At 33.8% G+C, this 17934-nt stretch overlaps 1 protein-coding gene and 1 pseudogene across 1 annotated transcript in view; both read right to left on the bottom strand.

The window, feature by feature from the left end:
- NSF (N-ethylmaleimide sensitive factor, vesicle fusing ATPase) overlaps positions 1–17934 on the bottom strand; it is a 127488-nt gene that overhangs the window by 42474 nt on the left and 67080 nt on the right. Inside the window, exons 10-13 of the mRNA XM_011377095.1 lie at positions 11125–11290; positions 10018–10092; positions 9636–9823; positions 2345–2440 (exon numbers count right to left, since the gene is read on the bottom strand). Of these exons, the coding sequence (XP_011375397.1) occupies positions 2345–2440; positions 9636–9823; positions 10018–10092; positions 11125–11290 (525 nt within the window). The remainder of the gene's footprint in view (positions 1–2344; positions 2441–9635; positions 9824–10017; positions 10093–11124; positions 11291–17934) is intronic.
- Positions 15928–16046, bottom strand: LOC111730321 (annotated as a pseudogene).

Raw genomic sequence — 17934 nt, 5'->3', positions numbered from 1 at the left:
GGGTATGTTCCAATGTGCTTAATTCTGTAAGGAGTACGTAGGTTATGGCCTCTTCGAAGAACAAAGAGCGAAAAAAATTATGGACTTAGAAATTAGAAACCATTGGCTCAGCTGACAAAGAGACCATCCTAACATTGACTGTAGGTGTCACGGATTAAAATGAGACTATACAATGGTAATGGGGTCCTGTCCACAGCAGCCTGGTGGCAGGGTATGTATGTTAAATGGCACCAAAGTAAGTATATGTGTATAAATACAAGGTTTAAAACGAAGTAGAAATGAGCTGCTATCAAGAAAGACTGAAGGTTTGGAAAAGAAAATAGAAGCAATTATTACACTTAATTGTTTTAATTGTGCTTACTAAACATTGGAGCTTAAATCACATCATTTTTAACCTCTAATCTCAAATTGTTAACTTCCATCAAACCAGCTGCCAAAAGTGGTCAATAACTTTAGTGATTAGTTACTTAGTTACTTAATTACTTAGTTACTTAATTGAATTGTATTTTCATAAAAGAAATAGGGAAAAAAATGAGTATGAAAACATAACCCAATGTAATGTCAAGGTCATACGTCCATTTTTTGGTTTTATTCCCCAAATCCTTGGAATAAAGAAAAGTTAAGTTATTACTTATTTTACTTAGTTATCTTAGTTTCCCCTTTCTCGTAGCCAAATTATTTGTTATTAAAAAAAATCTTGAGTAGATCAATTAGGCTGGGATCTAATATTTTTGGCAACTATTGCAAAGGACAACAATGAAAGATAAACCATTTCCATTGCTCGGTAACTTCTGAAATGTAATATTTTATATTTAAGACACAACAGTCATAAAAAAGTAAACAGGGCTACAATGAATTGATTTTTGTCTTTAAGGGAGATACCTGCAACAAATAATTATGGCCAAGAATATATGAAAAACTTAAACAGATCAAATAAAAATAAAGAACAAACAATACAACAGAAAAGTAGGCAAAGACACAAACAGCATTTCACAAAAGACATTCGTATGGCCAACAAACATGGAGAAATGCATAACTTCCTAAGTAACCAGTGAAATGCAAATCAAGACCAAAATGAGATCCCCTTTTGCATCCAATTGAATGGCAAAAATTAAGTCTGACAATACCAAGTGTGGTAGAGGATGCTGAGTAATTAGGGGAAGTGCTTATTGGTTCGACCACTGGGAAAAGTTTGAAATGCTTCAGTTTGAAGTTGGACGTTCATATTGCCAACAAACCAGCAATTTTATTTCTAAATATATATATCTAAGAGAAACTCATTCAAGAATGCTTTACAGCAGTACTTGTTTGTAGTACAAAAACCGGTAACATTCCAAATGCCCATTGACAGGAAAACTGATAAATCGTGGTACTCATACAATGGAATGTTATTCAGCAATGAAAATGAATGATGTATGGCTACAGAAAATCATATGGATGATCCCTGAAAATAAAATATGTAATAAAATAGCAAATACCAGAAAATTATATGCACCATATTTTATTTTACAGACCATGTAGATTAATGACAACAGTGTGTCATGAACTGAAGATTAAAATTAATTCAATTCTGTGCACTTGAGGTCCATTTAAAACAAACAAACAAACATACACACCTCTTTAAGAGGCCTTTCTAAACTTGGTTTTGTACTAATATAGGACAAAATGTATTAACGTAGGACTAATATAGGACAAACAATGGTTATTCAAACATAAGTGGTTATTTCATAGGAAAATGGGTTAATGACCTTATACTGTATTCTAAAGCTCCAGCAATGACTATTGAGTTTTGAGTGCATTTTAAGAAAATTGAAACCTTTTTTTTTTAAAGGGCACTTAGGATGGTTAAGAGTCCTCAGAAACCATGCAGTTAGAGAAACTAGAGGTGTCGAGCAAGAAAAAGGCAGGCCTTGGAGGAGGGTGGGAAAGGGAGAGAGGAGGATATGAGAGTTACTTTTAAATATCATAAATAGCATGGAGGGTGGATGAATTAGTTTTGGTTTTGGCAGCTTCGAATGTATAAGAGCCATTAATAAAACTAATTCTAGTTCAAATTAAAGTAAGAACTAATATTTAGAAAGTCTCAAAATGGGACCCTATGCCTTATAAGATGGTGAGCTCCCTATCATGAGAAATATTTCAGTGAGTATTGGTTAATTACCTAGCCATAAGAGTTACTGTACAGATGTTTCTTATATTGGACACTTCCAATACTGAGATTTTCTGATTTTTAAAAACGACATAAGATATAACCTTCCATGATACTGGGTAAAATGGCACTTATTTTTCTCCTGAATTACTATTATGATTTTTGGCTTATATATTACTTAATATTAGTACTCACTGGTTTGATGTCATTCTCCAAAGAAGCAAGGAAGTCCCCTCTTGTCACCTGCAGGCTCTCTGCTTTCTCCATGTCCACTTCAACTTTAGTACTGGCCTGGTTAGAAATGAGAACAAAATGTAAGGACTTCCAAGATTTAAGTTTATTTTTAGCCTAAGAATGTAACACCTGAAGATTTTAAAAAACATGTTTTCACAGACAAAAACATCTATCTCAAATTCACAAACATGTATACCTTTGCCTAAACAAAATATATTCCAGTTCTAGGAATTTATCCCATAAATATACTCACAAATGTATACAAAGTTATATTATCGAAACATCTACTACAGTAATTAGTAATAGCAGACAACTAGAAGCAAGTGGGTACCAGTTAAACAAATTATGACGCATCTGTACCAAAGAACACTGGATAGCCATTTCTTTCAAAATGAAGCCCAAAGAAGAGAAAATTTACATAGAGGGTCCCTAAGAACAGTGGCTCTCATCCTTGGCTGCATATCAAAACAATCTCTAGAGCCTTTAAAAATACACAGATGCCCAGTCCCACTCCCTTTAGGATTTTGATTTAACACGTCTAGTACAGGGTCCAGGCATTTCTGTTTTTATAAAGTGCCACAGGTGACTCTGATGTTCAACCAGGGTTGTAACCATTATTCTAGGAGACCAAGGACCTACAACTTTCATCTGTACTCATATTTTGTGCTTGAGAATCTATGTGCCAGCTCCAAATATCCTGCTTACTGCACCTGGAGCTGACACTTAGAACAGACATCTGGAGAAGCATCAAGGCCTTTATCAGCACCTGGAGCTGCCAGGACCTGATGAGTGATTGAGATACCAACACATTTTTTAATGCGACTGGGCTCACTCCCAATAGCACGAGGCAAGTGAGTCTAAGTTTTAAAACAGTACTACGGTTTTTTAAAAAGTTATCTTCAAAAAAATCTGATTATAAAACAAAAGTATGTTAAGCAATATCAACCTTCTATCGATTATTATAAAACATGAGTCATGTTCCTTTAAGAACAGACTGCTGAGACAAATAAAACGACAGACTTTTTTTAAAAGTCAGCTTTATCGGATAAAAAGAGCTATATCAGGAAACTGGAACAAGATGGCAAACAGAACACGTTTATTTACCTCCCTTCTTGCCCCCAAACCCATGAAATGACAGAAAATGAGAAAGGTTAAACAGCATGGAAGATATATCGAGGTTTTAACACTGATCTAAGAGGAGTCTGAGGAGAGAAGAGAAAGAATGATGGAGAAACAAACAATAAAAGACAGAAGAAAACACATTTTCCACAGCTAAAGAAAGATGTGTCTTTGTAGTTTAAAGGGTTCAATGAGTGCTGATCAGGATAAATGAAAAGAAACACATATCTGCCTTGGACACACTGCTGTAAAGTATCAGCACACCAAAGATGAAGAGAAAGTTCCAGAACTTTTTTGAGAGACAAAAACAGGTTACCTGCAAAGAAACCAGAATAAAACTGGCCTAATACCTTTCACCGGCAACACTAGAAACTAGGAGACAATATAACCATGTTTTCAAAATATGTCTGGCTATCTACCCTAAAAAATGATTTCCACATATGTACATAGGGAGGCGCAGGCAAGCATCTTCTTAACAGTATTATGCGCTGTTCTAGGCCCTAGAGACACAGCAGTAAGAGACAAAGTTCCTGTCCTCATGGATCTTACATTTTAAATTGTGTTATAATAGTCTAGAATACTGTGCATTTGTCCAAAATAATACTCACCTATACTAGATGGAAAGTTATCCAAGACATATTGCCAAATAAAAAATATAAACTGCAATTCGATTAAAGCTTTTTTTTTAAAGCACATATGTATATAAACGTAAACCTAAAGAAAACCAACCACAGAGGTATATCCCAAATGTTGGCTACCCCTGGAGAGTGAAAGAGAATGGATGTCGAGATGTCGAGATGGCCTGTCTCACTTTCCCTTATATACTCTGGCGTCCTTGAGTCTTCTAAAGACAATATATTTATGTAGGACTTATACAGTTTTAAAAGGAGAGAAGGTAACACAGTGACATTTAAATAGACATTGGCACAATTAGGTATTTGGTAAATTTTAATCACATTTATTTGACATCTCTAAGATGGGGGAAAAAATAGGAAATAGTGTTACAAGAAATGAACACTTCCATGAAAGAATAATGATGCTTAGTTCATAATACATAAATCTCTAATAGCGTTATAGTTTCTAAAGTATATTCATATACATTATCTCATTTCGTCATTCCCATATTTCATTTTATTCTCATACAAGGCCACAAGTTTTCTTAAATTAAAGGTAAGGGAAATTTAACTAAGGGTAGATATAGGATTTCTTTCTTAGGGAATCTTACCTAAAGGTTTTAAACTCTGATGAATACTTTTGACACATCTGTAAGGATTCTACAAGGTGAAAGTAAAGAAGCGAGTTTTGACAGAATTGTACTAAAATCGCAGTGAGGCCACCAGACTCACTTTCAACGTCCTCTCCCTATACAGCCATAGTTGTTATTATGATGTTTTGTATTTTTATTTCCTCTTATAGTGAAACAATTCAAATGACAGAAATGTATAGCAATACAAAAGGAAAATTTTGTTTATTTTTCGACGATTGCCAAAAAATATGATAGATTTCAGGACTGAAGCTCATGTGAAACTTGTCTTTTCACTATTAATAAAGTACTTGCCCAGTGAATTAAAAGTGAATTAAGACAGATGAAGTATAGTTTTTTTAAACAAGCTGTTTTTAGACATTCTAAGAATTTTAGAAGTTTCCTAATTGTAAACAATCAATATTACAATTGCAAATGATTCCTGCCTCTTCATTAAGTTTTTTAAGGATTTCTCTTAGCTAACTTTCACTATTTTATCAAAAGTAGTAAAATCTTATTTTTAAAAATTCTACAATGCTGAATTTTTAACTCATTCAGAAAACCCTTTTTTCATTTGTCTGAATTAGTGAGATTTTCCCCTGCATTTTATTTATAACAGCTAATCAATATAAAAAGAGGCGACATCTTTCAGCTTATACCCGCAGAAGCTAATAAACTTGTATTTCAACACTAGCAAATATCAAGTGGTCACCCTTAAATTTCATAACCTTTTAAATCTGACCTTTCAAAGTTCTTATCATTCCTCTTAAATTAAGGGTAGAATGACTTTAATCAATCAAAATTCTACAGAAAATAAGAAATAATTTTATTGAAATTCTGTAAACATAAATCAGAGCTTTGATTTAGTTGTAAAGTATGTGTGTGTCCTCAATTTATTTCCTTACAACAGATTAGAACAGAAGAAATTTGGGTTATGAATCTTCTCTATCTGAAGCAGAAATTCCTTTCAAGATAAAAACCACCAAATGTCACATGAATTTTAGTTGACCAGAAACATGGATTCAAGTACAGATGACATGAACATCAGGTGTTCGTGACCGGATTTTCCACTTGTCTCAGAAAACCTGAAAGAACAGTTTAACCGGGAAGACTTGTTTAGTCCACCTGACTTTGTTTAAGCCTAAATCTTTTGAAAAGGAAGCAAAATAACATTACAGAGAATAGTGTTATTCTTTTTTTATAATACAAAGAAAGAACATCATAACAAACCGTTGACTGTTGTGTATAAGTTCCATACCAACTTTAAATTGCAAGTTTCGAATTACTTATTCATTAATCACTACTAGTAAAGCCATGAATATGTACAGCAATAGGAATACTAAAACTGTATGCCTTTTGTTCAGCTGAGGAGGAGGCTTGTTGGGAAAACAGTGTTTAAAGAACTTCTGACAACATAGATGTTTTAAAATGCAGAGAAGGAAATAAACGTTAGTACCAATTCTTTTTTGGGAGTGAGGTTAGTGTCTTACAAGTCTCTTACATTAGCTATGCCATAGCTACTGTAAAAGAAATAAAAATAAAAGCTCTTTGGTATAAAAGGTGTGGATCACAAGTCGATATGCATTATCCGAAGTTTAAATTAAAGATAATTCAACCACATGGAAAAAGTGAGGGAAATAATGTCCAATATTTGCATTACTTTTTACTTGCAAATCTGAGTGATAATATATTCTGTACAGAGGTAGTTAACATATTAGCTTTACAATTAGAAAAACGATAACTGCTAATAGTCAACAAAAATCAGAAACTCATACGTTGAAAAGGATATATATGCTATTCTCTCAAATCAGCCAATAATAACAAAAATGGAAATAACTAACATTTATGAATAGTTTGCAAGGCACTTCTGCATAAAGCATTTGATTTCATTTTCACAAAAAATCCTAATGAAATAGGTAGTTATTGCCTCTTGACAGATCAGAAACCAAAAAGTAAAAGAAGTGTAATGCATAACCACGCCTTATGACTATGAAACACATGCTCTTTTCTTCATATCTCACTGCTTCATCCGTAAAACTAATGCATGCTTAAAGAAAGCATATTTCCTAGTGAGATGATGGCTTAGAGACATTTTGGGAAAGATTGTTGTGGTAAAAATGGCAAATAACTAAATAAGAGAAAAATCCAGTGGCTAATGCATTTGGAAAATCTAATAATTAATAAAGTAGCTATTGCGGATTATATCGAGAAGCACTGATGTGGTCTGAGGTGAAGGATCAGTAAGGTGGGGAGCAATTTTCACATCATATACACAATTTTTCTTGGAGTCACCATCACTTAAGACATTTCTTACGGAAAGTAAAATAAAAAAAGGAAAAGAAAAATGGAAAGGAAAGGAGAAAGGAAAGAATAAACAGAAAGGAAAAGAAAGGAAAGAAAGGATCCATCTTATAAAGAACTCAATACTATATTCCCACACTATCTAGACCTTCGGCATTTTTTTTTTAATACTAGTCGTACTAGTCGCCTCCTCCCACTAGGTCTGCAGTATTTTAAAGAGGTTTTTCTTAGCTGTCTAAAGTGGCTTCCTCCAGTTTGGCATTCTTGAGCTAGAACAAAGTCACTTCTATTATGTAGGGAAATTATGACGTATGGATAGTTTGAGTCAGAATACATATATGTTTACTAATTTAAAAATATTTACTGAACACTCACAATGTTCTTAGAATTTAGACCTATTTGAGATACTATGGGAGATTCAGAGAGGAATAAGATATGGACTTAAAAAGTCTAGAACAGGGGTTGACAAACTTTTTCTGTAAAAAGCCAGACAGTAAATATTTTAGGCTTTGTGGGCCATGCAATCTCAACTCTGCCACTGTAGCATGGAAGCAACCATAGACAATACATAAATGAATGGGTGTGGCTGTCTTCCAAAAACACTTTACTTATAAAAACTGGTGGTTGGCCAGTTATAGTCCGCAGGCCACACAGTTTGCTGACCTCTGGTTTAGAACCACTGGTAGAATGTACTCAAATAGCTAAAACATACTCGACCTAACTGTTCAAGCTTTTATTATTTCCTGCAAGAATAGTTATAAAAGTTCTCTTCTCTTGTCTGTTTCGCCAACTCTACTCCCCTAAATACTCCACTCGACACAGCTGCCAGAGTGATCTTATGTTTTAACACTATGCCACTGCTATTCTTAAAACTCTTCAATGGCTTAGCACTACCCAAAAAAAAGTCCATAATTCTTAGCACAGTATAAAAGGCTCTTTGTGCTCCATCTCCTGCTTTAGTCTCCTGACTTAGCCCTCACAATCTCTCTCTCTACCTCCCCTCCCCTAGCTTTTATGCTGCAGCAATACTGAATTACCCTAACATACCTATTTTGTGTCTCTGCTTCTTTGCATATGTTGTTCCTTCTACCTAAAAGGCCCTATCCCAGCAAGAGACACATCCATCCAGAAGGCTCTCTCACCCCAAGCTGATCACATCTGACGCCTTTAACTTCCTTACCTTCCATGTACTTTCTACTACTGTATGTGGATGATTAGATTATGAGCTGCTCAAAGGTAGGCAATTTACTTCTTTGTAGTTGTAGCGTTAACCTCTAACATAGTGTCTGGCATATAGTAGGTGCTGAATAAATCTATTTTGAACCAAAGACAACCAAAGGTACTATAAATGATATATTACTATTTCAAGAAGGAAGACTATACATCATTCTTGAAAGAGAGAATCAGAAGGAGTTTGAGGACAGTGGTGGCATATGAACCGGGTATTGAAAAGATACGTAAACAGAGAGGGTAAAGGCTCCCAATGAAAAAATAAAAAAGCAGAGAAGTAGAAAGATAAATTAATGTCTGATGACCAGCACGTTTTTCAGTTTGGCCAAAGTGTATGGAGAACAACGGGGAACACATCTGGAAAGGTCGGTTTAGGGTCAGCTCTAGAGGACCTTAAAGACATAGCTAAGAAGTCTACAGACAAAGGTGTCACTGAAAGTTTCCGAAAGGTAGAATCGTAGGAGACAGGAAGATTAATCAAACAGGTGGGGAGTGGCAATGAGAACTGAAAGATACTGCCGAGTTAAAACTGACAAAATTTGGCAAATGACTGGATGTAGGACACAGCAGAATGACAGGAATCAAAGATAATCCAGAAGTTTTAAGCCTGGGAAATTGGGGTAAAAGCTAAATAGGAGCGAGAAGAAAAGTAGTAAAAAAAAGATAGCAAGTTTGGTTTTGGAATGTTAAATGAGACCTGAGAAAACATCCAGATAGAGATATTAAGTATAAATTGAAAGTGGGAAACATACTTTCAAGAGATAAGACATAAATCTGGGAGTCATCTCCCTACAGATGCTGACTAAAACCTCAAGAGAAGGGATGGTAGAGGGTCAAATGTGCTTGATCAAACTTTATCCAAGTGAAAGTATCCTGGCATGTATTTCTACCACAGTATCAACATTACTGTACTTATTTACAAACATGTCCATGTCCCTGATTCCGAATCCCTTCAGGGAAGAGGTATGCTTTATGACCTTTGTGTCTTCAGCTTAATAACTCGAAAAAAGCAGGTGTTCAGAATATTTGCTGACTGAAGCAGCCCCCATAATTCTAGTATGTAGAAAATCTAACTTCCTATGACGTATTATAATTCAACATAGCACAACAATTAAAAAAAATTCTTAAAAATGTTCATCTTCAAATGTATATCTGTATCAGATGGTAACAATTTAAGGTAGATGGGTCAGTGGTTACCAGAGGGCAGATGCTATCCTCATCTTTTTTCCTAATTGCTATTCCTTTTACCATGTCTCTTCTCCATCAAAAGTCAGCATTACCCTAGCTTTGGTATGTTTGAACACTGGCACAGTATTTATAGGGCTGCAGACTCCTAATCTGTTTGCTGATTTTACTGACCTTTATGTGTCTGTTCATAGCAGTGGATTGTGCTGCTCGCACCAGACCCTCCAGCTCAGCACCGCTGAAATTCTTAGTTTCTACAGCCAGTTCCTTAATGTCTACGTCAGCAGAGAGTAACTGATGGCCTCTCATCCTTGCTGTGTGGATGTGAAGGATCTGTAGTCGACCTTTCTCATCTGGTAAGCCTGATAAAATTGAAAATAGAGATTACTATAATCCAATACTTGTCTTACAGGTATTCAGTATGTAAACATCTGCTTCTCATGATATACAACTTTTCTAATAAATATTAAAACATTAAGTCATATGACTTTGCTCCTGCTAATGAATTCTAAATACACCCTGACCCCTGCCCCGATCAGTGATAGGTCTGCTTTACCTATTTCCATTTTAACCTCCAGTCTTCCAGGTCGAAGGAGAGCCTCATCTATCAGATCTGGTCTGTTGGTCATTCCTGAGCATAGATGTTAAAACAACATACAAATGATCAGAGTTCAAAAATAAGGTAAAATGTTGCTCCAATATATATAAAATAGTACTTTACTTACAAGCTAAGAGGATATTTTATAAAAATCAAATAGAAAACCAAATTATTTCATATTAAAATATTATTTGTTCTTAGTGGCAGTTACCAAATAATAATGGAGATGTAAAATACAGCATAGAAAACATAGACAATAATATTGTAATAACTATGCATGGTGTCGGGTGAGTACTAGACTTATCAAGGGGATAAATTCATAAGTTGTATAAATGTCTAAGCACTATGTTGTGCACCTAAAACTAATACTGAATGTAAACTGTAATTGAAAAATTGAAAAAAAAAATTTTAAATATATCATTTGTTCTTGATCTGTTTTAATGAAAATACCGAGACCTTGTTTTAGTATTTCACTACTGTACAAGCCAATGAAACATAAATGCAATAAAAGCTTCAAATATTTAAAAAGAAAACTTGAGATTCAGAGAGGATAAGTAACCTATCCAAGTGGAGGAGGGGCAATGTGAACATAAACTCCAAAGGCCCTTCCTTTTTTTGTAGGCTAGTGGTTATCAACCTTCATAAATGGCAAACTTTCCCCCAAAGAAGTTATTTTAAAAAGAACCTTAGTACATAAAACAGTTAAAAGAAATTATAATAGGGATGCATGATCTGAAGCCATGTCCCTCACAGACCCTGAAGAACCACTGAGGACTCTTGGATGCCTACAGGACCCAGTTTGAAAACCACTGCATTACACTGTGCTGCCTTTTTAATCTGTGGATAAGCTATATGCTCAAACCCATGAGTCACTAAAACCCATCTTTCATTTGTTCTATTAAGGCCAGATATTCAAATAGGCAAATTCTTCAATATCACTTGATTTTAATTTAAAAACACTGGCAAAGTAGTATAATTACAACCTACACCAATCTTAATTCAGAACCTATGTGTCTAATGTTTTTGAAATCACAGTACTTTTTTTTTTTTTTAAAGCAAACACACCAATGACTAAAATGTTGTTCAGCTGCTCTACCCCATCAATTTTGGACAGCAACTGGTTGACGACAGTGTCATGAACTCCCGTGCTACCAGCCATGCTCCCTCTCTGCTTGCAGATGGCATCGATCTCATCAAAGATGATGATGTGCAAACCACTGTTAGCACCAAGCTAGTAAAGGAAGGAATTATAGAAAGGTCATTATTTGAATATATTATTAAACAAACTAATCAAAGAAGCAAAACAAACCTTTCCATAGATTGACTTCGCTCCATTTTGACTAAATATAGCAAGTATAATCATAGTTACTGCCCTCTCAAAGGTGATAAAACTGCATTCTCAGAATTCTGCAAACTGAAAAGGCATTCCAGAACCTCATATTTGACAGCCATAAAACAAAAATACACATTATATACTGATGAAAGCGAAGAGTCCATCAAATAACTGTTCATTTACACATTCTTTATCTCACCGTGTGAAAGAATTCTTATACTTACCTGACATATGCATTTTTATGTCAGTGAACAGCAACTCCTTCCCATTTTCCCTGAGCTTTGGTGAGAGGACTGTCCCAGAAACAGTTGGTTTAATGTTCATTTGTTTGTCATATTATATAGCTAAATGGTAACCACCCTGAGGTCCAATGAGAATTGGTGAAATGGAGGAAGGAAGTAAAGTTATATCACATGAAAATACTATTTTTCTTATCAATAAAGTTAGAAAACAGTTTGTAAAAAGAACGCAGTCAAGGGGGTGCTGTTTCTTGTTAGTGATCTGTTTTAGTTAATTAGATGCAGAGTCATCATTAAAATAAATTAGTTTATATATTTTAAAGTTTTCATAGATGCAAACACTTTTAAATGCTAATAATTCCTTAAGTTATGTCAACATGGACCTTCTGACAATTTATATTTAAGCAATTAAGTCTCTTATTAGGAACCAAAGAGGGGAAGTGTACTCTGAAATTTTCTTTAAAAAAAAATTAGGGATTAACAAAACAGGTGAGAATGAACATAACCTAAATATGACAACATATGGATAATATAAATGAGCATAATGAGATTCAGGATTAGATATGGTTGGTATTCATTAAATCTCTGGCAAGGATATAATCTTTTTCGAAAAAACGTTTTGTTTTTTGTTTTTTGTTTTTAGTTTATTATAAAAGTATTAGAAGTTAACTGAGCAAAAGTTATAAAACTTTTTACAAATAGAAATAAGTTAAAAATAAACCACATTATATCACTTAAAGATAAATGCTGTTAACATTCTGCAGACTTACTTCTGTTTTAAATTTATTTTAACTTAAAAATTGGGAACTCGCTGGATCTTGTATTCTCTTTAATCTTAATTGTTCTTTGAAAACAATTTAAAATGGTTACTTTTGTTTCTAACTACAAAAAACATATTATAAAAATTTGGAAAAATGCCAAAAAAAGTAATTGCAACCACCCAGAATTCAACTAGCTAGAAATAACTCCCCTACTCCACATTAATTACGTATGGCAAAAATTTAATTTCTAAGTTTTTAGTATTATGTATGCTGTTGCAATGAACATTTTTATACTTAAATCCTTGACAACGTATATTATTACTTCCTGAAGACGAATTGTTAGATGCCTACAATATAGGCAAGCTGAAAAAAAGGAGAATCAAGAAAACATAGCAAAAATGAAAGATGAAATGTTACATCAGAAGCAGGAAGAAAAACAGTTCTGAAAATGACCTGAAGAAAATTAGACTGGGTCTGAAACAAACCTAAATCTATAAAGTATTTTTTTTAAGTCAAAACCAGATAAACACTATTTGATCCAGCAATTCTGCCCCCTTGGTTTATAGCAGCTCTGCTCATAGGTGCCCCAAACTGAAAACAACCCAAATGCCGTTTAGTGGGTGATTGGATAAAAAAACTATAGTACGTCCATACGAGGGAATATTACTCAACAATGAAAAGGGATGTCTGATACATGCAACAACTTAGATGAATCTCAAAGGAAATATGCCAAGTGGAAGAAGCAAGTCTCAAAAAGTAACATACTATGATCTTATTTATATGACATGCTCGAAAAGACAAAATTATAGAGATGGAGAACAAATCAGTAGTTACCAGGAGTTATTAGCTAAGGGAGAGTGACCATAAAGGGACAGCATGAGGGAGTTTTGGGAGGTGATGTAAACGTTCTGTATCTAGGTTTTGGTGGTGGTTACATGAAAACTATACTTGTGCTAAAATTCATAAAACTGTACACCAGAAGAAAAAAGTCAATTTTACTTCATAATAATAGAAACGTAAGTAAAATATCTTATAATACATTCTATTATTCATATTTGGAGTACTGTTCATTCTTTAATGCAACTCTATGAAAAATTACTGTCATGTGTTCATCAAGGTTTCCAAAATTTAACTAGGTTTTTAAATTTTTTCCTGAATATTACTTACAAATTGTTTTTCTTCCCGAATGTTTTAAAAACTAAATTCAAATTTGAAAAAAAATTATTTCTCAATATATTTATTGAACAGATGTCTGATGATAAATGATAACTTGCTGTTTAAAAAAAATTCAATACCAAAAACTATTCATCTTTCCATCTGTAAAAAAGACTGAAAATGAGGAACTGGAACTACAGCCTTGGCTTTGCCAAACACTTTTATATTGTAGAGCATTAATTCTTGCCATCTTCTCTGCAAAACAAGGACACTCCTGTTTGTGACTGAAATATTGTGGGATTCTACATGACTTTTATAAGACATTTTTATTCAAGGTTGTCTGTCAATACAGCATGAAACAAAAAGCTGCTATAATGTATGAATTTTGCTGTCAATGTGCTTTATGCTGCCACTGGAGTCATGACTTCCTTCTCAGGCCAGCCTCAAAAATCATCTATGTGGAAGGGAAACCAGAGACAATAAGAAGACTGTGTTGGATTAAATGATCACAGGAGCAATCTGTCCTAAACGTAATTCAGTACATTTCTGACCTTTTCAGAACCTTACTAATCTTGTGACCTGTCATCAGGTCCCTTCCCCCAACTTAGTCAGTACAATAACATCAATTTTTACAGGTGTGTTACTTAAGTAAGCCAAGTTCTTATTGCAATAAATTAGGAATCAGGTAAGGAAGACATCAAGATCAATGTTCACATATTAATAGAGCTGAGTCATCAATAAACTCTTTACCAAAGAGTTTAAATTTCCACAATGCAATCCTCTTCAACTTGCTGGCTTCTGCTCTGTTCTTACCATCTGAAAAATCTCCCACAGAAGCAGAACTGATGCTGCTGAGCCCCTGGCAACAGACTCTGAAAACCACCATTCTATATTTAACTAGTTTGACCTATATGCAAGTGTTCATCTCCATCAGCCTGGACTGTCCAGAATCACAGAGGTGACATTTTTCTTTATTATATAATGATTCCATGAGGTCACTAGCTGAGTATACCAAGCCATTTCTGGATGGAAGAATTGAGAAAGATATTACTAAAAGGCTGGCTATGATTAATACCTACCTAGAAATTCTTTACCAACTCAGTTTTATTATCATATTATTAATAGTGTCATATTTAAATTGTCTGCAGGTTTATTTATAAAGATATCTCATGACTTTTTTTTTTCTTAGAAGTCTTCTACAGACCAAAAAGGAAAATATATTTTTAAAATAAAATAAAATTCATCCTATCTGGCAACTATCATATGTGTCCACTGGATCTTTTTACAAATCTAAGATACACTATGCTATTTCAACATTCTACAAATTATGCCATCATTACTCATCAATTCCCAACTATGTTTAAAAAGATTAAAATAAGAAAATGGAAGAATGATGGAATTGCTTAGAGGACTGACACAACAGTTAAATAAATACTACTATATCATCCTTCAGTTTTCTTATTGTGTTGTCCAAAGTACTGCATCATCTTTCAAGGTATAAAATAAGTCTGGAGACACCATCCACCATCTTTATTCCTGATTTTAGTTTTAACTGAACACAGTTGAGAATTCAGATTTTCAAATTCCCTGTCAATATAGCAAAAGGAAGGAAGGAAGGAAGGAAGGAAGGAAGGAAAGGAGGGAGGGAGGGAGGGAGGGAAATCAATAGAGGAAGATATTTCACAATTATATGAATTGTGGAGCACGAGGCTCCAGGAAAAACGGCATTTTTATCCAGTCGCTTATTCAACAAAAAGTCTTCACTGTGCAATATTTTGTGACAAGAAACTAGGCTGTCTCATTTTTCCAAAAGGACACATGACAGTACTCTTTCATCTTTTATATCATTTGTGCACTAAAATTTCCATGATACTGTTTCTAAGTAGACAAATGCTGAAGGCAGGTACTATAGAGAGATGACCAGAAGAAATAGATGATATAGACATCAAAAACTGAATTGATCATTCTAAAAATTGTATACAAATCTAAAAACATAAATGTTTTGCAATTGTGGAGCATCTGATCTTGTCTTCAACAAAATTATGAGCCAGATATTTTTTAAAATTCTTCAAATATTGTCTTGATGATGCAAGTGTAAGAACCACAAGTAATAAGATAGAATCTATTAGAGATGTATTTGAAATTTAAAACCAGTTCACACGAGTTCATGCAGGACAACTGATGAAGAGTTAGTTACATGCAGAGGCTCTTACCCATTCTAGGTATATAACTATCTTCAAAACCAGGAAAATACAGAATAAAAAATTGGCTTGCTATATATTTAAGCTCTTGTTAAATAATTTAATAGTCTAGCATTTCTCTTTAATCATGTTTGCAAATTACTTGTCAAATAACTTTATTTATTTTTATCTTTTTTTAAAGCCTACAGCACCTGGTATTCCTAGGTGGTCTCCCATCCAAGTACTAATCAGGCCTGACCCTGCTTAGCTTCCAACATCAGACGAGATTGGGTGTGTTCAGGTTGGCATGGCCGTAGACTGTAAAATAACTTTAAAGTAAATTTTAAAAAGGAGTTCTTTCAACCCAGATAGTAAATGGTGATGACCATTTTTCTTGGTAGACTGAGTGTTAAAGGGTATTTGAAGTAGAAAATATTGTAGCACTGGGGATGAACCGTAAAACTGAATTGGTTCTGTGACTGTGTGAAGATTTGAGAACAGTTACTGGACTTGCATCATCCACCAGGATCTGTGCCTGCTAGGACCAATGTGGCTGGCGTGGCCTGTGGCCTGAACATGAACAAGAACTTAATGGGATGTAAGGAAGCAGGGGAGAAAATCCCCTTGTGTAAAATTGAAACAATTAAGCACTTAACAAGCAGACTTGCATTAAAAGTATTATCTGTTATAAAGACAACGTTTAAAATTTATTCTTACCACCTACAAAAATAAGAAAAAGTAGGAAATGACAGGGTAAATTAGATTTAGTAAAGCTTACTAGATTAAAAAAATTAGATGTCATGTTTGAGTGTTCTTCATATCAATCCATTATTCATTTTAATATTTATATGATATTCCATTTCCTATTGAGGAAGAATCAAGAGGTTTCTATTTTTTTCCCCATTACAAATAGTTCAGCAATCAACATCCTGGTACATGTCATTTTGTACACAAATTCGAGTGTTTCTCTCGGGTAGCTGTCTTAAAGTAAAACTCATGTGTCATGGGATTTGTGTATCTTCCTTTTTGTAAAGTGTTGTCAAATTAATCTGCAGAATATTACCTGCTTGTTTTTTCTAATTTATACTATGACTAGTAATGTATATGAGGCCCTGTTTCTCCACTGTCTCACAAACTGTTGGTGTCATTAGTATTTGTAAATTCTGCCAGGTTGTTTATTCCCACATGTGAACATGTTCTATCTTACTACTTATTAGCTCTTTAAAAAAGACTTTCAACAATGTTTATAATTTTCTCTTTTAATTTTCCTATTAGATTTAATCCAAGGTATCTTATCATTCTGACTGCTGCTATAAGTGAAAAAAAAATTTTAAGTAACATTTTCAATATCTTCACTTTTTTTTTTTGGTCTTTTTCTTGCCTGCTAAAGTATCTAAGTTTTTTTTTATTCCTTCCCCAGCTTCTCCTCATGCTTTGGAAAAGCCTGAGGGTTATACACTATTTTCATATACACAATTAACCTAAAGTTTTATGTTAGTTAATATTACTATCTTCTCAAATAATACAAGGATCTTACATGAGTTTATTCCACTTCTCATATGTCTTATTCCATTTTAGTTCTATCCTTAAAAAACACCTTATTGATCATTATTGTTGTTGTTTTATATAGTAAATTCTTAAATTTACTACTTTTAAATCTTTTTTGTGAAGTATGGCACACATAGAAGGAAAGGTCATAAAATATAAATGTATGCCCCACAAATTGTCACAAAATGAACAGCCACATAACCATATGAGAAACAGCCCTCCCCTACAATTCACCATAGGCAGACATTATCTGATTTTTATGGTAATTATTTCTCACTTTCCTTTATAGTTTTACTACCTAAGCATGCATCAGTAAACACTATACTTTGACTTTACATAAATAAAATCATCCAGTAAGTATTCTTTGTCTGGTTTCTTTCGCTCAATATTTATTCGTGAGATTCACAACTGCGTATAGTCATAGTCTTTATTTTTATTACTATGTAGTACTTCACTGTATATTTACATGACAATTTATCCATTTACTAGATATAAAATAGTTTATTCTCTTTCAGCTCTTTAAAAATGGAATTCGACTGATTTCTAGTTTCCATCATTTCTGTTGAGAAGATAGATGCCAACTAATTGTTGCTTATTTGAAGGTAATCTTTCTTTATTCACAAGCTGCTTTTAAGATTTTTCTCTTTGTTTTTTTTTTT

This window comes from Pteropus vampyrus, unplaced genomic scaffold (genome assembly GCF_000151845.1).
Source record: "Pteropus vampyrus isolate Shadow unplaced genomic scaffold, Pvam_2.0 Scaffold306, whole genome shotgun sequence".
Lineage (NCBI taxonomy): Eukaryota > Metazoa > Chordata > Mammalia > Chiroptera > Pteropodidae > Pteropus > Pteropus vampyrus.
The sequence above is the reverse complement of the archived record's forward strand: the minus strand, read 5'-3'. Positions and strand labels throughout refer to the sequence as shown.